At 36.9% G+C, this 26,909-nt stretch overlaps 1 protein-coding gene across 6 annotated transcripts in view; it reads left to right on the top strand.

The window, feature by feature from the left end:
• Window positions 1-22,678, top strand: part of LOC5567339 (fibronectin type-III domain-containing protein 3a) — a 241,878-nt gene extending 219,200 nt beyond the window's left edge. For all 6 annotated transcript variants that reach the window (XM_021848353.1, XM_021848356.1, XM_021848354.1 and 3 more), the window contains 2 exons: window positions 460-3,554; window positions 19,329-22,678. In XM_021848353.1, coding sequence (XP_021704045.1) covers window positions 460-3,554; window positions 19,329-19,790 — 3,557 coding nt within the window. In that variant the 3' untranslated portion in view covers window positions 19,791-22,678. The remainder of the gene's footprint in view (window positions 1-459; window positions 3,555-19,328) is intronic.
• The last annotated feature ends 4,231 nt before the right edge of the window (window positions 22,679-26,909 follow it).

Here is a 26,909-nt window from a genome sequence, read left to right as displayed (position 1 = left end):
ATTTCTGTCCATTAAAGTACCTGTAAAACATACAGGGTTCTCTACAGTTTTGTTCACATGCCTAATCACAAAAAAATAACCGTAGTAACATTTCTTTGCCTCTTCTGAATATTATTATAGTACATCATTTTCGTATCCGAATTAACGATAAATTGTTCAGAAAAGACAAAGGAATGATACCACGGTTGAATTTTTATGATTAAGCATGAGGTTAAGAATCTCGTAGAACAAAAACCGTAGAGAAATGTATGTTTTACAGCTATTTAATTTTGTTAGGATAGATTTCATTCGGTTGATCTCTTTTTGGCCTCTTTTTCAGACAACAGGCCTCTAAAGTTCCTATTTTCAAGACACTCAATCTGCCCTACCAGCACTGTGTTCATATCGATTGGTCTGTTGATTTCCTAATGCAAACGTTGTGAAGCACTATCATTAACCCAGTATCATTTCCCATTTCAGATGCCTCCATTGTAACGCCAATCAATTCTCCGCGGAAGCACACGGAAGTGAATGGTAGTTTGCGCAAGCATCAGCTTCCCCAGCATCAGCAGCCTCATCAGCAACAGCAACAGCATCAACCGCAACACCAACACTTGCAGCAGCACCAATACCTGCATCCGAATTCCGCCACCCAGAGGAACGGAACTTCATCCGTGGCCACGTCGGAAGATGGCGAAGAGTCTTCCAGCATGCCGGAGGAGGAAGACGACACCCAAGCTATCGTGGACCACTTGAGCTCCGTGCAATCGCCCCAGGTGAACGAAATTACATCCCGATCGGCTTTGTTCCAGTGGGCCGTGCCAAGTCCTCTACCGCCAAACGAAGCGCTCACATTCAATACGCAGGACCTTCACTACGAAGTGCTCCTGAGCGATCCTGGGAAGGAGAACAAGTACAAGAGCATCTTCAAAGGCAATTCTTTGAGCTGCATGGTTCAAGATCTGAAACCTGGTCAAGAGTACACGGTCAGGTTACAGGTTTACCTGGATCAGCTGCACGGAGCTCCAACGGAACCAACGGTGTTCAATACACCCGCTTGCGAACCGGATGTTCCGAAGGCACCCACGCTAATAGCTAGGACGAAAAATTCCCTGCAGCTCCGCTGGAATGCCGCTGCGGATAATGGCGCACACATTAGCAACTATATTCTGGAGTACGATAATGGAAAGTACAACGGTATGATTCATCTGATCAATTCCCAAAATTGTGATTTTGTTGAAGTGTGCAAAACGAAAGGGAAACAGTTTACGGTCAACAAATTGCACCCCTCGACGAGTTATATCTTTCGACTGGCGGCCGTCAACGAATATGGCCGGAGTGGATATTCGGATATGGTGAAGTATAACACTGCCGGCAATCCGCCAAGCGTTCCGGCACCTCCGACCTTGCAACACGCAACGGCCTCCTCGCTCAAACTCGCCTGGCAGCGACGTTCGCCGAGCGAGGGTTTCACACTGCAAATGAATGATCTGGACCAGGGCTATGGCTATAAGAACATCTATACCGGACCAGATACGGTTTACGAATGTGTAGGATTAAGACGCGCAACGACATTCCAATTTAGGGTAAAAGCAGAGAACGAAAACGGCGTTAGTCCATTCAGTAAGGAGGTCGTGTTCAAAACCTTGCCTTCCTGCCCGAGTAGGCCGACCAAGCCCCAGGTGAAGGGAAAAATCCACGCAACTGGATTCAAGGTCAAGTGGGACCCACCGGTAGACACTGGTGGTGCGGAGATCAATCTGTACCACCTGGAGATCAGCTCCGGTGCAATATACGAACGAATATACAGTGGCAAAGAATCGGAAGCAATGATTGATCGGCTCAGTCCCGGGACGACCTATCAGATCCGAGTGCTTTGCGAAGGCCCTGGTGGAATAAGTGCATTTTCTGATCAAAGCTTGGTAACGACTGAACCAGAAGTGCCAGGAGCGCCTCCTAGACCGCACTGTAACGGTGCTCCAACACCTTATGCTGCGTGTTTGATATGGGAAAAACCGGATTACAACGGTGGTGCACCAGTTCTAGAGTACGAAATGGAAGTGGAGATGACCAATAAGAGCCGAAACTCGTGCTACCGTGGCAAGGATCAATTTTGCGTGGTCAAGGATCTTAGGCCAGGGGAAATGTATACGGTACAGGTACGTGCAATCAATCGTATCGGGGCAGGAGGGTGGTCAGAGGAGTATAGTTTCCATGCCGGAGCAGCACCTCCCAATGCTCCAAAGGATCTTAACATCATCCTAAAATCGCCAACTCATCTAACTGTGATTTGGGACGAACCACACTGCAATGGGGCACCAATTAGCGAATACATCCTACAGTCCAGTACCTCTGCTGATCATCCATCGCCACCGTCGACGGAGGAACTTCTCTTCCAAACCGTCTATCACGGTTTACAACGGACGGCTGAGTTGAAAAATCTCGCACCTTTCACCAATTACCACTTCCGGGTGTGTGCTGTTAACAGTGCCGGAAGTTCTCGCTATTCTGCTACATTCTCGCAAAAAACCCCGGCGGCACCGCCGAATGTCCCCGTTTTAGGGCAGCACAAAATTACGGCCAGAAGTATACTTATATGCTGGGAAACGCCCCAGTCCAATGGTTCCCCTATTACCCAATACAAAATAGAATGCAATGATCGAATCATTATTGCCGACGCAGCTTCAACGCTTTGTAGAAGAAGTAACGAACAAACGTCCGCTAAAAAGTACGACGAGGTAGAAGATAGCGATGTTGATGATGAGGAAGAAGATTCCGATGAGGATGAAGAGAAGGCTGATCAGAACGACAATTCGTCCGAAGACATGACTGACAAACCAGAAGCGAATTTAGAAGAAGCCAGCGCAAACTCTGCCGCTGCCTACAGCACAAATCGCAACGAAATGCTGATCGAAGAACTGCATCCGGAAAGCTCCTACAAACTTCGGATACAAGCCGTGAACGAGATCGGAAACGGTTCGTTCTCACCCTTTATCAAATTCACCACAGCACCACTGCCACCGAAACCACCAAAACTGGAATGTATTCAGTTCGGATTCGCCCATCTGAAGCTGCGCTGGGGCGAAGGAAAGAATCTAGCGGACCTCGCTCGATATTACGTCGAAGTGGAGAACAATCGCACCGGGGAGTATCAGAACGTCTACACCGGAACTCGAAGCACGTGCAAGGTGATGAAGCTGCACGAACTGACCGCCTACACATTCCGGATAGCGGTCGAAACGAAACACGCCGGTATGGGCGACTATTCGGAGGATTTCGTGTTTGCCACTTTGGCCGCCACTCCGAACACCATCAAGGCACCGAGGGTGTACATCGAACCGCTGGGGGGCAGCATCAACAGCTCACCGCAACATCCTTCAAGCTCGACAGCGTTGAACGGTAGCGTTAGCAATTTGACCGCGGTGCAGGGCAGCACGCACCTCACGACCGGGTCCTCTGCGCCGGGGATGGCCCTGCTGACCATCGAGTGGCAAACTAGTCGGAACAACCCATTCTCCGACCCGATCGAGTACGTACTACACATGGCGAAGGCGAAAGATCAAGAGTTTAGCGAGGTGAGTGCAAACGAATATAACGATCAATTTCAGATAAAAAATTCGAATCTGTAACAAAGTTACATAATCTTTCAAGTGATTCCTTCATGGATTACTGCCGTGAATCGCAAGTCAGTCCCATCTGCATTTTCGTCAAAATTGAGTTGAGTTCAGTCAAATTGTCCCATAATGAAAAGTAATCGCATATCAGTCCCACTACAGATTCCCGCACCGTGTAACACAAAAATGAACCGAGTTTTGATAATCTTTATATTTTTCTCGGAAAGATATCATTGTGAAAAGCAAATTGTGAAAGTTTCATTAAGATTTGAACATGTTCCAATCCTCTGGAATTTGTTTGAATATTCGCATGGAAAACGAGTTTGAAAACTTCATAGTCCATTTTCTCAATACCTACTTTTTACAGATGGGACTGACTTGCGATTCACGGCAGATTGCTTCAAGAATACATTTAAAGATTATTTTTTTTTCTTCTTTTTTCCTGGCGTAAGTCCCAATTGGGACAGCTCAGGGTCCTCATGAGTACTTTCACAGTCATAAACTGAGAGCTTTCTTTGTCAATTGACTATTACTGTATGGTGACCACGAAGATAGTGTATGCCCGGGAAGCCGAGAAATATTAACCCAAATCTTGCTTAACCCAAACCTACGACCCTCAGCAAGGTCTTGCTAAATAGCTACGCGTTTATCGCTACTTGGGCACCTCAAGGATTCATTTACAAAATCCAGCCAGAATTTATTTTAGTATTTCCTCCACATATTGCTTCAAGTATTATACTTTATTATTATTAGTATTACACTTTATTATTATTAGTATTACACTTTATTATTATTAGTAATGACACTACTACACTACTATTGCAAACAAATTCTGATGGAGCTGCTGATTTTCACAATGCTTCCTTTTCTCAGAAGCAAGGGAATATGGGTACTTTTCAAAAACTACCACGTCACAATACTAATAAAAAAATCAGTGTTCATGTGGGCGCAATTGTCTAGTCCGTCTGAGTATTGGTCATGGGGAAACTTGGCAAAAGCCAGACCGAGGGTTCAGCCTTGACAAGTTAAGCTGTCAGGCAGCTGATTTCAACTCAATTTTGACGAAAATGCACATGGGACTGACTTGTGATTCACGGCAGTTTAGGAGTCTATTAATTTGTTTATAAATTCCTTAAGCAATTCTCAAAAGACTGAGATTGAGCGATTTCTTGAGGTATACTTTAAGGAATTCCTCCAAAATTTCCTACACGAAATACTTCAGCAGTCGAATGCCGATTCTAATACTTCCAGTAATTTCCACATGGATCCATGGATTTTTCCAGATAGTCTTCGAAGGATTTTGTTAGTTGTTACTTCAAGAGAATATTCCTACAGGTTTTTTTCAGCAAAACTTGCAAAGGTTCACTGCATAGTATTTTAAGAAATTGGTTCAAAAATTTCACCCAAACTCTTAAAGAATTTCTTTGGGAGCTCCCACGCCGAGTTTTTCGGAAATTCAATCCCTTTCCCTCTCCAGAAATTTTTCCATCCGATTTTTTATGGGATTGCACTGGGAAATTCCAATTATTCCTACACAAACTCCTCTACAGACATTCCTTCAGAAAAGCCTGATGATTATTATCGGGTTTCGCTTGGGATTTCCCTGATAATTATACCAGCAATGTATCAAAATTACTCTGACCAACCATGACTGTCCCATATGGATTTTCGAACCAACACCTCTTTTCATCGCAACATCCATGTTTTTAAATATATAGTTTTAAAAGCAATTTTTTTTTCTGTTCGGAACATAAACCACTGCGACCAATATTTGATCTAGTGTAATATATCCCGTGTCCTTTGTTTAGTGCATGTCGTGGGGGGAACGCCATTTGGCATAAAGTCGTTTGGCATAAAGCCGTTTGGTATAAAATAATTTGGCATAACGGTCGTTTGGCATAATAGTCATTTGGAATGATGGTCATTTGGCATAATCTTTGAAAACTGAGGTGCTATGTTTTTGGCGTTACCATTGCTAACATTCTCATATATGATTTTCCCTTCTTTTGGTCATAGGCTGTTCTTTTTCATTACGTTGTTAAACTAGTGGTTTGCATTGTAACTACTAACATTATCATTGACAATTTTGCCTTCTTTCCTACGTTGGAGTTATGACTACCGTCAAACGAGGTGACTTGCAACACTTTTCAACTTCAATCAACCATAACCATGATCTAAACGTCATCTAAAAATCTTAATTCCTTGTAGAACTTTGAATGGCCGGCCTGCCTACAGAATGGGATGAAATAAGATTGAATCGAATTATTTTTTCATATCAAAAGTCATCAAAAAGGTGAAATTTTTTAAATGTCCTTGTGGATTCGCTCCGTCCATTGGAAATCCTAGTGATTTGGATGTTTCCACTTCTGGTGAATTGAGACACAATTGGGTCCTAAAATGTTTAATGAATTCTTTTTTTTATTTAATAATACGAAAGGAATCTATGACATTTGGTCGAAAGACATTTGGTCGAATGACATTTAGTCGAATGACATTTGGTCGAAAGTACATTTGGTCGAACGGACATTTCGTCGAATGGACATTTGGTCGAAAATGTTTAGTTGAACAGGAAACATATGATATTTGGCCGAACCGACATATCGTGGAAAAGATAGTGGTCGAATCTAAATAGTATTAAAACGAAGGTTTACGTTTAGTCTGACTATCGTCGATAGTAGCATTTTGTCCTTAATACAAAAGAGATTGAATAAATTGAAAAAGTAATGATCATTTTACCAATAATCCATATGCGCAATCCAACTCCAACGCAACCCTTTCCTGATACATAGAATTAGCACAATTTAAATTTTTAATAATTCAAAATTCAGCAAAGCCATATATTTGCGTGAGGAATATTTTAAAGCTGAAAGTCATAATCAGCCAATGGGTTACATGCATGCCTTGATTCGCTACTCGTCACATAGTAACGCACTTGCGCTGGTGTCCATGCACAAAAAATCGCTAAAAGGTAACGCGAGAAATATTTGCGGCGAAATGCATCTAACGAATTATTTCTCAAAATTGGGAACTATTTTCGAAAAAATATTTGGTACCGGTTGTAAGTAATGATAATGACTATCACACATACCAAATATTTTTTTGATTAATGCGAGGAATTTGAAATTAGATGCCTTTCCCCATACAAAATGAAACAAGAAAACTTCTGCTGATCAACTGTGGGCAAGAGCAAAGCAGGTAATCCATTAACCATAAGTAAAGTTACCGACACCTAACAATCACTTCGCTATAAAGGGTTTCCTAAAAGCAAATTTTTCCTACCGTTATATTCCTAATTTCCGCATTAAAAAATCTTACCCACGTCCGTAAGCTGCAAGACACGGAATTCAAAGAAAGATACCGAGTACTCTCCGAAAGCTTCCATCAGATGAAGATCAGCAGTTCATTACGAAGAACGATGAAATTTAAAAAGAATAATAAATAATAAAAACATAATGTTCGCATCGTTGAGCAACAAAATAACTTGTTTTTCAAAGAATGGTAAAATTTTCAAAGAATAAAAAAATACTAGAGAGAAATAATTCAGGCAATATACAAAATACCTACATCTTGAACTAAACGTCATTCGACCAAAATAAATATAATTCGACCAAAATAAAGGCAATTCGACCAAATGTCCATTCGACCAAATGTCCTTTCGACCAAATGTACTTTCGACCAAATGTTATTCGACCAAACGTCATTCGACCAAATGTCATTCGACGAAATGTCGTAAAGCCATACGAAAGAGCATGTTCTTGCAACTACTTTAGCAATTTTTCTTAGCTCAAATAATGGCTATAACCTTTTTAAAATTCAATTTTAAAAATAGTTCCAAATATGAACCTTGACACTTGTGATCATGTTTGACATTCACTTTTTCGACAAAATTGCCACAGGGCTTATAGTTTTAACACTGGGGTTGTTCCTATCTGACATTTCGGAAGGGACACGGAAAACAAAATATACCCAAAATTTGAGTTTAAACCAAGGAGCGTGACAAAATCTCAAAAATCATAGAAAAATGTTTTTGGTACTTAAATTAATGAAAATCATTTAAAAATTGAGTAAACATGAGTTTCTGCCCTAAACTTAAGCGTTTGATACTAAAATTGGGACAGGGCTTTAGGACCCTATTGTCCTTGCTCCAAATGATCTCACAATAGCTTGTCACTTTACTCATAGGAAACTTTCACACAACTCCCTCCACGGGAAGAGTTGACGTCTGGCCATTAGCTAGGATTTTTTTTTTCTGGAGGGGGTACTGTCAACAGCAATAAGTAGGATTTTCATATAATTTCGTAATTTCAACGGATTTTTATTTATTTATTATTTTGTTTCATTTCACGCCACATCAGTGATATTTGTTATTTTCAATTTTCACAACGGAAAAGATTCATTCTTTTTGTAATCCAGTCAAGATTTCTAGAAAAAAAAAACTTACAAGGAATGTCCTTTGAAGAGATTTCTCTGAGAATTCCTACGGAGATTTGTTCATGAATTGTTTTCGTAGTTTTCAGTGCTTTCTTAAAGAACTTATTTATTAATTTTAAACTGAGTTTCTCCTGGGATTCCAACGGAAAATCATTCCCAGGCTTTTTTCTCACCAGAAAATTTCTCGAACAAATTGGATTAAAAAAATCTCTTGAAGAATTCCGACAGAGAATGCATTAGAAATTCTTTTAATGATTTTTCCTGGAAAGTCCTCTACGTACTTACTACATATACATTCCAATTGTAAGTTCGGAGAATCCTCCAGCAGTTCATTTATAATTTGTTTAGGATTGTTAGAAATTACTTAGAGTTTCCCCCAAAAATAGTACAAAAAAATCTAGGAGTCTCACCAAAAATGTCTTCAAGATCACTTAGTAATCCCCTTCAATATTTTTTTTTATTTTTTGAAAAATTTCAACTCCCACATTCCTAGGAAGTTCCTAGCGGAATACGTTCAACTGTTCTTTCACTCTTCCGTGAAAATACTCAAATTAGTTCAGGAATTTCTTAAAGAATTATATTATTGTTTCCCTAAGATTCTTCCGAAAAATTTACCAGAGATTCTTCCGATTATTTTCCAGAGATTTTTTTCTTTACATTTTCTTTACCAAATGGGAATTTTCAAAGGAAGTTTTCATCAAAGTTAAAGTTCCATCAAGTATTTCTTCGGGCTCTATAAATAACTCCATTTTTTTTTTTTTCAAATGGTAATCTCAGGATTCTTCCATAAATAACATTTAAAAATGTATCTGCTATCCATATTAATTTTTTTCAGTGATTGCTTTACAAACTCCTCCTACGAATCACCCCATAAAAAATAAACATACAAAAAAAATTGAAAGAATTTTTTTGGTATTTTTTTTTAATAATTGCAGCTTAAAAATAATTCGCGAAAAATTACTAAATTCCTGTCGTAAAATTCAAGTAATATATCGTAGAATTTCTGAAATTTGTTGACAATGTATTTCAGAGAAAAAATGTCCATGCAGGATTTACTACAAAAATTCTTGCTCTTTTTCCTTCGTCTTCTATAACAGAAAATGATTGGTGTTAAAATGGATGGAATTTCAACTAAAAGTATTTTTTTTTTGTATGGTATTCAGTTGGAGCTGCCTGACAGCTTAACTTGTCAAGGCTGAACCATCGGTATGGCTTTTGCCAAGTTTCCCCTCTACCAGGACCAATACTCAGACGGAATAGGCAATGGCGCCCACATGAACACTGGTTTTTTATTAGTATTGTGACGTGGTAGTTTTTGAAAAGTACCCATATTCACTTGCTTCTGAGAAAAGGAAGCATTATGAAAATCAGCAGCTCCATTAGAATTTGTTTGAAATAGTAGTGCATTACTAATACTGTCTAGTCGAAATGTTTTTGAATAATTTGTCATTCAAGTGCTATTCTGATTGTCTTTTACGTAAGATTAAAGTCTTAAATGTCAAGTGTCGTCAAGTCTTAACAACATTAGGCTGTTTAGTAGTAGTTCTAGTTAATTTCATTTTTGTTGTTAAAAGTATTTATTGGTCATTACGTTTATATATCCTTAAAGAAAAAAGTCGCTTTCCTTGTCTGTTCAACAATTTTTCGAAACTAGCAAGTGTACCCTAATGATCGATCTCAGCGTCTTACTTTCCATAGTCATTTTTATAGTGAATATTGAAGAGTAAAGTTACCTTAGGCTTCTATTACAGTCTCCTACAAGATTCACTTTTCGGTGGCAAATGCAATGCTTCACAACGCCTACTTTCTACTTGTAAATTTTGCGAAACGAAGCTGGAATTAGATTATTTATACCGCTGTTACAAAAGAGGTATTTCTTATTATGGCAATGTAAAAACCATATTAAAATAAGGTTGTCGCCACTTATTTCTACTCAGTGAATCTACTAGTCATTTTCCTAAGAGTTCCTAACGATGTATCTAGCTAGCTAATAGTAAGAGTGGCTACGGATCATTCTGGTTAGCAAAAGGCAAACTGAACGTCACCAATAGTATTAATGTCCACTTCGAATAGATTAATTATTTGAAATGGGCATCAATTCTATCAATGACGCAGAATGTCCGGTGGATCACATCCGAGATATTATTGCGTCTATGCCATATGAATTATGACGCGGCTTTAAGCAAAAAATGCCAAAATGTGATACCACCACTACAGGTTACGCCTTTGGTTTCCATCATATGGGCTAATGGATTATGCCCTCCCATCGCGGCAAGGTCGCATAACCAAGGGGAGGGAGAATTTCAACTGAAAGTATTTGTTACTAAAATCTTACATAACATTTTGTATGAACTCGACAGTTTCATGATACTATGTTGAACATATTAATGTAGAGCCCATTTTCCTAACTTTAGAAATTTCAAGCAAACTTTTTTAAAGGGTGTATTATCGATTATTTTGTAGTACTGTAGAAATTCAACGCGAAAATATTGCCGATATTTTTTTAAGAACATTACGGAAGATATATTGTGGTAAAATTCGTAATGTAAGATTTTAATGAATTTAAATCTTTGGGTAAACTTTGCATTACTTTCAAAATTTGTTGAGGAATTCCTGATGAGCTTTAAGAAATCTAAAACCATACGTATACAAATTCTGCATTTTTTAAACTATCATAATTTACCTTTTTATAAATTCTTTGAAATGTTGGTTTTTGTAGTATGAAAAGATTGTTGTACGAAGTTCCTTTAAGCGTCATGGAAAGGAAGGAGAAACAACAAATTGTTGAAGCAGGTAGAACAATAGATGGGCAATGGTACAATGAAAATTAAGTTCAGGACTGTTCATTTTATAAAGTGGACATCTTGTGCATGCTGTATCTTTTTAATTTATCACATCTGCACATCGTTCGACTAGTATTGTACAATGTTGTGATAATAAAAATTTTCCAAAATAATTAAATTTCACACTAATATGGCACAACGATTAGAACGGTCGATTTTTGGAGGTTATCAAAATTAATGATTGTTTGGAAAATTCGACAATTTATATTTTTTATTTTCAAAAAAGCCATGTTCTTCGAAAGCATTATCAATCAGAAGCCTGATGAAAAAAATCAAGCTATTTTTGGAACAACAATTTTACAGATAGAATAAAATCATTTTTCCACTATATTTTACAGAGAAAACAATTTAGAATTTGAAGGGAACTGATATGAGTAGAATTTTTTGGTTAAAGGTATGTCTTGACGGAAGTCCTAATATAGTATTAATACGAAAAACAACTTACGTCTTCATTAAGTTACTCATCTAGTCCTTGAATCGGTTCATCAGAATCTTCTTTGGAAATTGTCTTTGGAATATATCCTTCCTTCACGGTGTATTTGTGGAGTAACTTTATTACAAAAAAATAGGTAAGCCTGAACTAAAAACAATTAGACTTTGCTCTTTCATTTGCGACCAAAATGAAAATAATCGGTCGGGGGGTCCAGAACATTTTTTTTTATTTTGTGTGAAGTATTCATGGATATGTGTTTTTGTACCGACACACATTGCGTTGAACATAGATACGGGACAAACTGCAAGATCAAACCATTTGAACTCCTTGGCTTAGAAGGTAAAGTTGTTCTTGCTCAAAAGAGCTGTAATAAGCATAAATGACATATGATATACGCATTATTGCAAAACTGTCTCAAACGTCATTTTAGTTATTGTCCACGAAAAACCTTGAAAATCGTACTTAAATTGGTCATAATGATGTAAGAAGTTATTAGGAAATATTTTTAATAGGTGAAGATGCATCGATATCAAACCTCGAATTTTCAAGAGCTTGTTTGTAGATTTGTATCTTGAGAACCTGACAACCTTTTGCGTTGAACATTTTATTAATTAGTCGCCACCAGCGAGTGACCAGTGAGTTACCGGTTGTCTGCTTCTCTAGACTTGTGCTTTTGAAAATTCAAGGTTGGCTTCTATGTATATTCACCCTTAAAACCATTGATAACCGAGTGTGTTGCTCGTTGTTATTAGGCAGATAAACGGACCAAAATAAAAACTGTCACCGCTGGGAGACAGAGGAGGATCTTCTCTTCGTCGTAGCATTGTGAAATAAAGTGTAAATCCATTCGTTTGCTCAGTAATAACAAGGTATGGCTTTCAGGACGAGATCATAAATTATGCGAGATTTCTCTTCTTACTCGTAGGGGATGGTACACCAATTATGTCACGCTAAATTTCAATTTTTTCGACCCCCCCCTTTGTCACACTTTCTGTATGAGTCCTCCGATAATTTTGTAAGGCTTGTCACGCACAGGGTGACCAGCGAACCGGGAAATCGGGAAAACGGAAATATGCGGGAATTTCATATCACCGGGAGAAAACCGGGAAATATACAGGAATTTCAATTACTACCGGGAAAATGCTTCATATTGGTGTATGACCGAGAAATACCTTGGCCATGTCCTTGCAACTGGAAAAATATTTTGCTTGAGGATCTCGAGTATAATCAACTGATTTCATCAAAAAATTTATTGATATCATAATCGTATATCAAGCAACTAAAATGAACAATAATCTTTAGATTTGAACTGGATATGAAATCAGTCGGGTAGGGAGCCGGTTCACATTCTTGGCACTTTTCATTATTATTATTTTTTTTTAAAGCTACTGAGCTCATATTCGGCAACAATATGCGTCGTATTGAACTGCTTCTTATTGCAAAGTTTCAGACAATTCGGCCGCGAAAAAAATCTATGCCAAGTGACCAAGTAGTTATTTTATTTACAATGCCCCTGTTACGCATTTATTTTCAGGCATTTATCACGATTTTTTTTAAATTGGCAGTTAGTCAATTTCTTTGCTAGCGTTGTTCTTGTGTAAATATTTTTCAGGAATAACCTGAATCGATTTTTTACGACTTGGAAAGTCGATAACTCAGTGGTGTACCGTACAAAAGTCACTAGAACTTATATATAACAATATCTGTTATGAAAATTTTTGTAGATTTTAACATAATGTAGAAGTTTGCAGAGCATTTTTTGCCTGCTTTAGACTAGGTATGAATTGTTGATTTCTTGCTTTAATCATCGCCTTTGTTGAACTGTTTTAATTTTTGAACCTACCAGAAAATATGAAAAATATGTTCTGAAGTTCAATTTACTACTTGGTAATACAAAAATAAACCTACAGGCACTGAGCTATAACACCAGAATGGCAACAAGCCCCTTTAATTCAAACCTAGTCTGAAAAACGTTGTTAATCGCTTGAGGAACCACATGTCGAAAAGACTTTATTACAATCGATTGTTTGAAAAATCGAAAAATTGCAAATGACCAATCCAGCAGGTCAGATTTTACAGTTTTCAAATTATCTGTTTCGGGTTTTTTTTTTTCAAAATAAGGATTTTTATCCATTATTTACGACCGGGAAAATTTTTAAAATACAGGTATGTTCCGTTTTTATCAACACGATCAGCGATTTTCAGTTGACAAAAACGGAACCGTGACAAAAACGGAATAATTTTCTTAGACAATTTTTTTGGCAAATTTGAAATGAAAATTGCGGTTATGTCAAAATAATACACATTTTCATCATATAAATGCACAGTATTGATGTTGAGGAGCTGTGAGGAGCATTTAGATTGTTCATTCTTATAGATTCGCATTGGAAGTTGATTGCAGACTTCTATCAATCAATTTGATTTTGTAATAAATCATTAATAGTTTTAATTTCTTAGTTTTAATTTCAATAAATGTAATATAGAATATTGAAACGATAATCACATAAATGTCCTTTGCATCACAAGGTACGCCATATTTGTATAAATAACTACAAGGAAGTGGGACAAGATCATTGGTTTTTATAAGAAACATAAAACAAGAAACAACTTCTTTTTCTACTGTTCATCCTCATCCTTCTGCTTATTCTTCTTCATTTTCTTCTTCTTTTTCTTCTTCTTCTTCTTCTTATTCTTCTTTATGGCATTACATCCCAACTGAGACAGAGCCTTCTTCTCATCTTCTTATGAACACTTTCGCAGTTATCAACTGAGAGCTTATTTTTTGCCAAGGTACATTTTTTGCATTTTTGGTCACATCCGATTGATGATTAAATGTGGAGTTATGTTGCGAAAGTTTTGCAAATTGAAATGAATACTTACGGTTTCCTGTGCTTTGAATTGCCAAATTTTAGGGGCCCAGATAGCCGTAGCGGTAAACGCACAGCTATTCAGCATGACCAAGCTGAGGGTCGTGGGTTCGAATCCCACCGGTCGAGGATCTTTTCGGGTTTGGAAATGTTCTCGACTTCCCAGGGCATAGAGTATCTTCGTACCTGCCACACGATATACGCATGCAAAAATGGTCATTGGCATAGTAAGCTCTCAGTTAATAACTGTGGAAGTGCTCATTAGAACACTAAGCTGAGAAGCAGGCTTTGTCCCAGTGGGGACGTAACGCCAGAAAGAAAGAAAGAAAGAAAACTGTAAAATGATTGTGGTGATCTTGCTTATAAAGTTATTACTACCAATTTCGACAAGGATGCACTAATCGCCAATCTAGGACAGCACCACCATCGCCTTTTAGCTTTACGTTAGATTGCTAATAGACTGGCAATAACTAACCGTAAGGTGATTATAGAACGAAGCCAAACTTTGAATTTTAAAATGCACAAGTCTGGAGAATCTGACAACCGTTTGCGTTGAAAATCAATCAACTTGCTTGCTTGCTGGTGGTGTTCAGTCGGATAAATTTTCAACTTGGAGGAGTGTTTTATCCTCAAGTCTTGTGCTCTTGAAAATTTGAGAGTTCTAGGTTTTTGTTGAGTAAAAATGATATTGAATACTAGTGGTCCCGTCAAGCTTTGTTTTGCCATCAAGTAAGCTGCTGAAAATGGCATGCAATCTCCCATACAAAACGACAGATTAGTTCCAATTATTCCCGATAATTTTCCAAATCGTTTCCTTCACTCGAACAGAACACTTGACCAATGCAATAGTGAAATAATAATGTAAGTCTATCAGACCGTTCTTAAGGCATTTCGTGACGTTCAAACACCATTCCATTTTTATATTCATAGAAGTTCACTGCCCATAACTGCATATTTGTAACATTCGATAAAAGTAGGCATTGAGTAAATTGAATACCAAGTTTGCATTTTATTGCAGTATGGGAGGGAACTATAATTTCTAAAAATCACTGAGGATTCAAAAGTGCTTATTTGAGGCTGAAATTTTGTACAACTCATATCGCATATTGGGTGAATAATCAGAATATAAGTCTGATAGATATTTCGTTGCTACTGCATTACGAAGCTGATGTATAATCTCAATGTGACTGTTGTGCGGTTACAATTACCAATGTGACAAAACAACTTTTTTTTTTCAAATTTTCTAGGACAATCTCACAGATTTCAGTAAGTTGATCGAAAGTATTTATTACTTGATGACTCTCCCCGGTATTAACTCGAAATTGTCAAAAATGTCGGATGTGACAAATATGCAGTTATGAACAGTTCATCAAAAACGCAAAAGTGTACAAACTCTAGAACAAGTATCATCAAATAAGAACTATTTGGTAAGAAACTTTTTTGTAAAGTTTTCTGAATAAGCGTATGGCTGTTGGTATAAGACTCCTAATTAACCTTTCAGTCATCATATGGGGAAGGGCTTCATGGTCTGCTCAAAGATCAAGATTCCAGCAAATTTGGGATGGCAACAAAATCTTCTACAAACAGGATCTTCTTGGAACAGGATTTAATCAATTGCTGTTTGCTATAATTTGTGCAATGCTTTCGAGTTTAAGAGATAGAAGATAATGTCCAAAATATAACAAGGTCGACTTTTCAACTAAACACGAATTCCAGTTGTTGCTAGGACGTGGCCAGAGCAACTCTCGATTATTGAAGGATAGGCCAATCTTATCCAACAGATCTTATTTAATCGTATATGACTTGACATCTACCATGCATCGTAGATGTTCAATATTAACAAAATGTCGAAAATTCAACTCTGAGGCTATTAAAAAGCATTTCAATTGCTTCAAAATAAGTATTTAGTTTAAATTCGAAACATTCTGAAAATTTAAAAAAAATCAATTTTTGTGTGTTGATAAAAACGGAATAATTTGTTGACGAAATCGGAACGTGACAAAATCGGAGCGTGACAAAATCGGAACGTGATAAAAACGGAACATACCTGTACCGGGAAATAACCGGGAATTTGAAATCAGAAATTCACTGGCCACCCTGGTCACGCATGGCTTAACCAATGGAGCGTGACGTAATTTGTGCATGACCCCTAGATACAAAAGTGACTTATCAGCCTTTCAAACAACACAATTTCAGTTATTCGAATTAACTAGTAGAGGGCTTCGCATGTGATAAACCTTGTTATAAGGCAAGGTACTTGTTTGCAGTACTATAACCCCATATTAACCCCTGTACCGGTAGCTTCAGTTTTTCAAAATATTCAAATCGCGATAACTTTTTTGTTTCTCAATATTTGTGAAAAAAATTTCCACAACTTCTCAAAAAACTCTCTAATTTTCAGAATTTGTATCGGTTTTGAGCATTGGTCATCTATATTCGGAGATATTTCAAAATTCCTTGGGGGACCGACGCATAGCCATAATTCTCGTAATTATCTCTGGCTACAGATTTTTTCTCATATTCGGTTATTCGCTTTTCAAAACTAAACTTTGATGAAAGTCTATTGTGAAGAAATTAAACAAATCGGTGTAACTGTTTTTGAGCAATGAGCTTTTATGTTTTTGGTACCACTCTAGCCGAGATCTTGAAAACTTCTTAAAACATCATATTGCATTTTTATATGGGAAGTGTCGGTCCCCCAAGGAACACCAAAATATTTTTAAAACCAGTTGACCAATGGTCAATACCGACATAGATTCCAAAAGTAGAAGAGTTTTTTGAGAAGTTGTGAAAAAATGGTGAAAAAATATACAGAAACAAAAAAGTTATCGCGATTTAAATATATTTTTGTGCTAAAAAAATGAAGCTGCTGGTAGAGGGGTTAAGCTAAATAATTGCAAACAAACTCATGAATATCTCTTCTGCTATCTGTCGAATTGAAATTCTCTCTTCTGCAAATTTCTTTATTATGGTTTGAAGAATGAGCTTTTACAATGGGATAATAAGTTTGTACTTACATTACAGTACAAGCGTGTTTAAAACATACCTCAAAATTTCTTCATAGTAATTTCCATATAAACCTACATTGTCTTCGGGGCACCTTAAATCACCACCTAGAAAGCTGCGAATTTCACAGAACACTTTTTTTATAGTAAGGATAGTAAGGAACATATGTGAGATTGAATTCTCAAACATTTTTTAATTTTGAACCGCCCTAATGTACATAAACACATAGATAGGCAAATTCAAACACATGTGCAAGTCTCACGAAATCAAAAAAAAAAATTACTCTGGACCCCCCGACCGATTATTTTGGTTTTAGCAGCAAATGAACGCGAGAAACCTAGACTTTATTGTGGAGAAGTTTCAGATTTACCTATTTTTTTGTAATAAACTTGTTCTACGAAACACACCGTGCCTTGACTTCTGGTTTTCTGGAATTCTGCCAAAAAGCCTCCTAAAATTCCGCCCTCGTATCGCTGAAAAATGCAAACCAAAAATATGGATTCTGCCAAAAAATAGTAACATTATTTCTGAAGAAGTTTTTTAAAGAAAGATCAATACAAATGTCTTTATGAATATCTTAATAAATCCTCACTCCTTTCCCTGTTATTTCGCTACATGGTTCTCTACAGATTTCTTTACCGCTATGCTTATTTTGGAAGCAAAAATTTCCTGGAATTTTTCAACTAATTTCCTCCGAAGATTCACAGGCAAGAGACATTCCAAAAACAATTTTCTTTTCAATTCTTGAATAATCCGGGGACTTGAAGCAAAATTTCTAGAAAAAAGCATTTAAGAGAATTTTTGACGCGATATTGTTTATGTATTTTAGAAATATTTCTTAATGGCTTTTGATAAACTTCCTGAAAGAATTAGTAATCAATTTTTTGGGAAAACTATTTGAAGAAACAGAAGAATTTCTTATACAACTTTCAGCGAAATATCTCAGTATAACAGAATCAATTATTTTAGAGGAATGCTGAACTATTAAAAGATTAGGTAACATTTTTTTTGGTAAATCCGGGGTTATATTCCGGAATCAGTTTTCTAATAAATAGTAGACATTGAACGAATGTTCATCAGGAGGAAATTGCTTTGAACGTATGAACAAGTCTCACAATATTACTCGACTAATTTTCAAGAGATTTTCAAAATTTCTGAAGCCAACTTTCAATATTTATCAAGAATTTCATCATACTTAAATTTCATAAAGAATGTTGAAAATTTTTTTGAAAATTTTAGAAAACTTGGCCATACCGAAATTTTTTGAAAGTCAAGCCTTATTTTTCGACAAAAATTCCCGCTATGTACTGTCTGAGAAATTCCTTTAGTAATTTTGTATATTTTTTCAATTTTTTTTCGGACATTACCTTGAGCAGGGTATCCCCCAAAAACATGAGAAATTATAATGCAGTGAATATTCTGCTCTATGCTGAAACAGCATTTATTTGGATTATTCAGAAAAAAAAACGAATTTCGGGAATCCAATTTCCCGGATATTGCCTTTTTTTATACCACGATATTTTTTGCAACGGAAATGTCGAAAAAAAAAATTGTCGCTTATCGCAAACAACAAGAAGCTGTTTCTAACAAATAACCATTCAATCGACGGCCGGACGGTTAAGATTTCGGTTGTCGCGCGATTCACCGAAGTCAGAACCGCCACGCTGATGTTGTATAAGACAAGCGAGGTTTCATCACAATAGATGATCAACATAAAATAACGGGGGGGGGGGGGTCTGGATGATTCTGGAGGAGGCCAGGCCCCCCTGGCCCCCCCCTGTTCCTACGCCAATGCGTCTGGCTATTTGTAAAGAAGTAGGTATGTCAGATAATCAGGCTTGTATGAAAGCTCTTTCTTCGATCAACTCAAGGTCTAGGCTTGTTATTGCATGTCGAACACAAATTGAGGAACTGAATTCTGTTCATGTCTCGATCGCTCTCGTGCGGTGTTGCAGCATTCTCGACCATGCTGACTAGATGGTCTCTAAAGTTTCCATTTTAAAAGCACTCAGTTGCTCGCATATGGGACTAATGGTTTTATGGGCAGTGCAGAATGTTGATTATTGTTTGATCTACAAAAAATAACTTAATTCTGAAAGAAATATAGGCTTCTTTTAAATAATTATGTTACATATCTGTTTTCTTTTCCCGACAGGTTTATCGCGGCCCCGGCACAAGGCACACCATCCAGAATCTAACATTCGGTCAAGGTTACCTATTCAAAGTGTGCCCGGTGCGCATTCGCTCCAACGGCGAGGAAATCCACGGTCAATTCTCTCCGGTTCTGCACCACCAGCTGACTCCGCACAGGATTTCGATTTCGCGCCACTCGGGCCACGATGAGGTGGACGGATCCGGCACCAAGTACTACGCTGGAAACGTGGTCAACCGGCGAGGGGAGTTGATCCTGAATAGCTCCGATTGCCACCATCATTCCGGTTCCACTGGGTATGCTAGTTCAAATGTCAACGCGAAACAATCATTACTGCACCTGCCGAAAGGTGGTAATCTAATGCAAACGATATCGGAACTGCTGGAAACCGATTCCAGCAAGGCGGTGGTCGGCGTTCTGGTGTTTATTGTGCTGTCGGTCATTGTTGCAGCTTTTCTAAAGTGAAGCGAAACTGTGTAGATTTATCTTCTGGGGAGCAAACTGTAATTTCAAAACCATTCGATTGTGACGAAAAATAGGGATAAATTTACAAAAATATGCATGTCCTTGTATGGAGTAATGAACCTTAAGCCCATTATAGTACGACATTCAAAGCCTTTGTCTTGCTCTTTCGAATTGTGAGAACGAAACGAGACTATCCTCTCTTTTTGATGTGCTGTGTGTTCTACGTCCAATATTCCAGACTGTCGCAGACTATGAGAGTATGAATGAGCCAAGTGATGGATTAAAACGCTGGCATCAATTACGACAAGCATGTGTAGCAAACAAAATCTGTAAATGAATATTGGTGTCATCGTTATCAGTGCTGCAGACAAAACTATTCTTACTTCCAATTGCAAACGCTATCGCTAACTACGAACTACTACTGGAATAAATTATGAAACCAAGCCGACATAAATAGATCATTCATTACTTCGTACGCAAAAAAAAACACATATACTAACGAGCAGGCGCCCAATTAGGGCGCCAATTTTATCTACATCATTGCTGTAAATTGTGGGAAATAGCATTGGAACCGTTCTCCTTTGGTGTTTGATCCTTGTCGATGGAAGAAAATGGAACGTTTAGTGTGCAAATGCAAATTGGTTGATCGGGTCAGCAGAAGATGATGGGTAAACGCAAAATTTATTATATGTTAAATTTGCTATATTGTTTATGTTATACTTACTCTCAATTACAACGCAACAAGGAAAAAGCATAACAAACACAACAAAACGGATAACATTTATAGGAAATATACGTGCTGGTTCACTTAAAACTGAGCAGGTTGACGCAATGACTTGAAAGGTGGAAATGAGCAGAAATAGAGTGTCCTTATTATACGCTTAGAGAACGAGAGAGGGAAGAATCGACGGAAGGAAAGTACACTTTCTGTGTCCAAAGTTTCACAAATTTTATTTGTTGCGACGAAAGAATTGTAAGTTAAAAGTTAGGAAAAGAAAGTTGAGTTGTTTTTTTGTTTTTGTTTGGATTGTTTTGCCAGCGCCGCGCTTTTAGTACGGGAATAGATATCAAAAAACATACAGCGAAAGAGTAAATGAAAACGATAACCAAGAGAAAAGTAATAGCCAATAAAACAAGGTAATCTATAGTATTATTAATCATAACTAAAAACAAGAATCAGAATGCATGTCGCTGAACGGTCTAGAGAGAGGAAAACAAAAGTGTATTGTGGCCTCCAGAAACAATAGATAAGGTTAAGAGTATCGTGACTGATGATAAATGATAGTGGCAAAAGGCATGCGATGATTTTGAACCAGACACCCACGAAATATACAAACTGATAGACACTTAGCAACATACACGAACACAAACACATAAATAGAAATACACGAACATGAATACACAAACAGAAACACATACACGAAAATACATAAGGGTAATTCCATACAAAGTTACCACAAAAAAGTACAAACCTGTAATCGACCGACACGGATTTCTACCAAACTTTGGTCAAATGTTTATACACTTGACATATTGAAAAAGCCCAATTGATATGACGATTGGACCACTCCAGTGATTTAGAATTTGACGAAAATCCGCAATGGAATGGAAATCGAGATATACAATAAGAAAAAATGGATTCATTCATTCATCGATAATTATCTCTAGCGATTCTGTCAAGAGATTTCCAGGGTTTTCTTCAAGAATTCGTCCAAGGCTTACATCAATGTTTAAAAAAAATCCAACTCGATTCTTTCCAGATTTTTTTCCAGAGATTTTTACAAAAAATTCTTCATGCAGTTCTCTAAGACATTTGGGTTTATTCTACGACTGGCGTGAGGTGACTATTGCAGGGTAACCAGCGCACCGGGAAATCGGGAAAACCGGGAAAAAGCCGGGAATTTCGAATCACCGGGAGAAAACCGGGAAATATACGGAAATTTCAATTAGCACCGGGAAAATTATGCATACCAAGTAATGTTTTAACCAGCACGATTTATACTTTAGTGGATTTTTACAAAAGCTTCTGAATTCGAATCCCAAGTTAGTCAATAAAGTCAAGAACATATTCTTTATACTAATGTTACCACTTAGGGGAAGACGGGATAAGACCGCCCGCCTAAGCAATTTAATTCATGTGTCAAAATTAAGAATGAATAAATCCTTTCTCGATGCAGCATATCGTTTTTTGAAGCCTTGTGCATGATCAAAATATTTGTGATAATTTATTTATTTCTTGAAGTTTGAAAAAGTGATTTCTTATCACGATTATTTTTAGCGACTGGGGTAAAAGCGACCACCACGATTTTCGTGCTCAATTTTGCGAAAAAATTATATATCAGTTCCCTGTTATTCTAAAAGTATCATGTTTTTCATTAATTATCGTGGATATTGAAAAATGTTTAGGGTTAATTAATTAAAAGACTTAGATATATACTTATTATTACCTTAAGGCAGTGGCGCGGGAAGTGGGTAGGACAGGTAGGACATGTACTACGCACAAAAACACCTGGGTAGGACAGTCAAAGGATTGTCCTACCCACGATTCATCGATTTGTTATCTAGAAATAGTTGAGGAAATTAGAACATCCTCACTGATTGTAAAGACAAACAATTTGATAACAAAAGTTGATCCAATGTATGATCCTAAAGACAGGACTGGTTGTAGGTCTCTTTTCAGAGATTTCGTCTCTATTTCGATGCAAGTTCCTAAAAAGTCTCTATTTTTAATGAAAGGTTTCTAAAGTATCAATTTTAACCAAAATGGTGCTTGCCTTGAATCCTGTTGCAAAATTACACAGGCTCCAAAGAAACTTTCAGAGATCATACCAGCTTCAAAAGGCTTTTTGAGAATTTCGTCTAAGATTTTTGAGAAGAGTTTTTTTTTTCAAGAAACGCTGCAAGAAATACTCCGCTTGTTCATGTGGATTTCTTCGCGAATTGATCCACGTTTCCTCCAAAAAATCCAAATTTCCTTGAATTCATTTCTTGGAATTTTCAGGCGTTTGATCCAAGTATTAACTCCCTGTAGTTTTACAAAAAAATTCTTGAAAAGTTTCTCAAAAAATTTCCATGCAATCTTCAAAAATTTATTTGAGGTTTTACGTCAGTTCATACTACAACAATTTTTTTGGTAATTCCTCCGATAATTCCTTCACAAATTTCTATAGATATTCTGTTTAAAGTTATCCGGAAAATTTCCTTAAAAAAATTGAAGAATACTATCGTAAGACTCGATTTTTTTTCTCGATTATATTAGCAAGTTATCTTGAAAATCTTCTAAAAAAGGAAAGCCCTAGATTTCTGGAGAAGTTATTGATTGAATTTTAGAAGATGTTTTGACCGGGAATCTTGGAGGATGTCCCAGAAAAATCGATAGATGAATCACTTTAAAAAATAAATATAAAAATAAAAACCTTAGAGGAATAAAAATTTTCTTCTGAAATAATCTTTGGATAAATTCATTTCTCTGGTTCTTCTTGGGAAAATCCTGGCTGAATTCTGAAAAAAGTCCTAGATCTCAGCTGTGTGAAGACGAAAAGTTTTCTCATTCTTGTGGTAACAGCTGGTATGAAAATGAGGAGGTTATAAGCAAAGGGGTGTCAGTGACAAAACCTACTTTTGAGGAAATGTACAATAAACATTTTTCAGCATTCAGTCTTCTAATAATTATTTTATTTTTTCTGTTGAGCGAAAAAAATTACTCATAATAGCTTGGAAACAGTAGAGTCTCTTAAACTCAACTCAACTGAAAATCGACCAAAATGTCACTTTGCATTTGAGCCCCTCAAATATAGTATCTTTCCATTTCCAATCCAGGGTTCTAGCTTCACTGTGCACAAAATATTTGCCAACGTTTGTCCTACCCATGGTTTGGAACGTGGACGCGCCTCTGCCTTAAGGCATCCATATTTTGCAAAAATATGCGTATTTGGCTTGTATTTTTAACAAAATTGATTTCATTTTACATGAATAGTAATGTACAACTTTTAAAATGGTTTAGACATTTTATTTGGTATAAATTAGAGGTGGCGGTCTTACCCCATCTACAGTCGTCGGTTTTACCCCGCTTGAACAAATTTCACAACAAGAGCCTTATTTCAAAGTTAAATATTTACAATTCATATATCACTTCACTGCAGCATATATGATATTTCTGTTAAAGCATAGACGGGTAATTTGATATGTTTTTACAAAACAATCCCTTGCGAAATCCTTAAGTGAGCATCTGTTAAACTTAGATCAAATTCGATATTGACGAGCAGAAACTTTGTTTTGATACTTGTTATGAAAAAAAAAATGTGAATATCACCCCAAATACTTCGGAATGTCAAAAATCTTGTGTTTATTGAAAGTGCTTGGTGAACTTTCAAGAAAATCGCCATTTTCATGCCAAACTACAGGTGATCCGTCTTACCCCGACGGGCGCTCTTACCCCGTCTTCCCCTACTCTAATCCAGTAAATAATTAGCCAGTAAATTGAAAACATTTAATGAAGGAACATTTTGCGAAAAGTTTTTCATATAGTTTCATGATGCTTTTTTGAATGTTATAAATTTCTTTAAGCAAGCTTGTAATTCACTAAGATCAAATCAAATGCGTTTACAACCTACGATATTCATTGAAGATATGCCATTCGCTTCTTGTTTGGGCTTGGTAAAAATAGTATAAAATTCTAGTTCATTTCAGAATTAACACTATTATTTTTTATCAGAAATAATTCCCTTGAGAAAATGTTCTAGATTTGTGGGGATAAAACATAACAAAAAATTCTATGCTGATGACCATGGAACGAAATGTTGAACAATTGAAAAATTCATTTTTATGTCTTCCAAATCTGTGACCGTTTAAAATTTAAACTATGATTCATTCAAAGATTGACTCGATCCCATCATATAAACAAGGGTCAAATTTGTTTTACCACTGAACTTTTTCATAACAATTTCGACGATTACTTAAAATGACCGTCGTAAAATATCGTTTCATAGATCAAACTGGAATTTAGCAGAATCAATATAAGCCCAGAAAATTTGAATGCGCAGCAAAATATCTGATTTCAATCTACCCCTAATAGAAATGCTTTGGTTTATGACCAAAAAACTCGTACTTAAAAGTCGTTTGAAAAATCGCAATAATGTTTCTTAGCATATCATTAAACCGGGAATATTTTTGAAATACGGGAAAAAACCGGGAGAAAACCGGGAATTTGAAATTGACTTTTCACTGACCACCCTGCTATTGTCGGTCTCGTATAGCGAAGTGACAATTCTCGACTCGAGTGAAGTGACTCTCCATTCGATTTACACGGCGAGTCACTTCACTCGAGTCGACAATTGTCACCTCGCTATACGACACCGACAATTGTCACCTCACGCCAGTCGTAGAATAAACCCAATTGTTCCGCCCCGGCATCAGCCAGTAGTTCACCAAGAAAACTGTCCCATGGTCTTCAATGAATTTCGGTAATGTTTTATCCATAAATTTCTTAACCAATACTTCTAAGAATTCCTCTGATAGTTTCTTCAGGAATTCTTGTAAGGTGAAGCAGTTTTGAATCCAACTTCCAAGATTGCACTAAAACTTCAAAGACATCTCGCGAAGGAAGCATCTAACAACAGTGCACTTTTTATTTTGGCATTATGCACTAGCAGAAAGCTTAAAATAAGAAAACCAAGAACGTTTGCTTACAATTTCTCCAGCTTAGTGCCTTTGGAAACGTGAGTAGGGGCACAAGTTGGCCATTGAGACGACCATCTTTGGATCGCGAGGTATTTCATCTTATGGTAGTTCTAGAGCTCCATTGGTTTTGGACGAATTTCAGACAAACTGAACCAGATAAATACTGCAATATTGCAATATTCATATAAACAGGGTATCCATCCATCCGGGAAATCCGGGAAAACCCCGGGAATTACAAATGACCGGGAAAAATACGGAAAATACCCGGGAATTTGAAGAACACCCCGGGAAACATGTATTTCAAACGTAAGACTATCGGTTTCTTCAAATTTCAAGCACTATGGGCGAAATTTTTCCCAGAAGGTGCACTAGTCTTCCCACTATTACTATCTTTTGGTGGTTTGGTAGAAAGATAGTTAACAATCAAGATCTATTAAACATTTGTAGTAGGGTATTTAGTGATTCATGTCAAGGTTCTTGGCGAAGATTTTGTTTGATTTCTACTCAAATTCATGGAAAATTTTTAATGAAATCTTTGCTGGAATCCTAACGGGAATCGAATCGATGATTGACCAGTTCCTTGCAGTGTTGCATTTGAACGCATTCAGTTTGCGTTCAAGTTCAAACCTTTGAACGAGGGATCAAGTAGGCTTGAACAATGAGCAGTTCAAAAATTTGAACCCGAGCGAGCTGAAAACTGAACGTAAATTGAAAACTGTCTTCGTGGCAGATACAAGACATATTTCAATGTGGAAATTCAGCAAGGATGTTTGGAAACTTTAATGGTTCCATATATTTGTAATGCCATGAATTCAATATGTTCTGATGTAGTTTTTCTGGTTTTCAGCTTCGTTGCACGTGCCGTTAAAGTGAACGGGCCGTTCTTGAGTAAGTGCAGAATCTTGCACAAGAGTTCAATGCTTACTAGGTTCTTGTGCAAAATTAGAACGCGTTCAGTTCACTTTTGGCTCGCGTTCAGTTCAAAATGCATCACTGGTTCCTTGAAAGATTTTTCTGAAAGATCACTGAAATTGTTATATATAGATTGCTAATAAGGTTTGTAGTGGATTTTAGAAAAGATCCTTGAATGATTCTGCTGAAAATTCTAGTAGATTCGTAGTTGTTAATGAAAATCCAAGCGAAAAAAAATACATGGCAAAATCTTCTGAAATCCTGGCCAGATTTATGAAAAGTTCCATTTGGCGGATTTCTAGGATTATTTATAAAATTGATTTTCGATTAAGCCTTTTCTGGATTAGGTTAGTTTGACACAGGCGGTAGCGAGTCACTTTTTTCGTTATGGTCACTAAAACGCCACTATTTGCAACAATTCACCTTTCTTCAAAGAAATGATCACTAAAGTTACTATTTTTGTAATTTATTGATAAATCAACGATTGTCATTGATTGCTACGCTTCATTAACCTAAACAGCAGAATAG

Source organism: Aedes aegypti, chromosome 2 (assembly GCF_002204515.2).
Source record: "Aedes aegypti strain LVP_AGWG chromosome 2, AaegL5.0 Primary Assembly, whole genome shotgun sequence".
NCBI classification, from domain to species: domain Eukaryota; kingdom Metazoa; phylum Arthropoda; class Insecta; order Diptera; family Culicidae; genus Aedes; species Aedes aegypti.
This window is presented reverse-complemented; position numbering and strand designations above follow the sequence as displayed.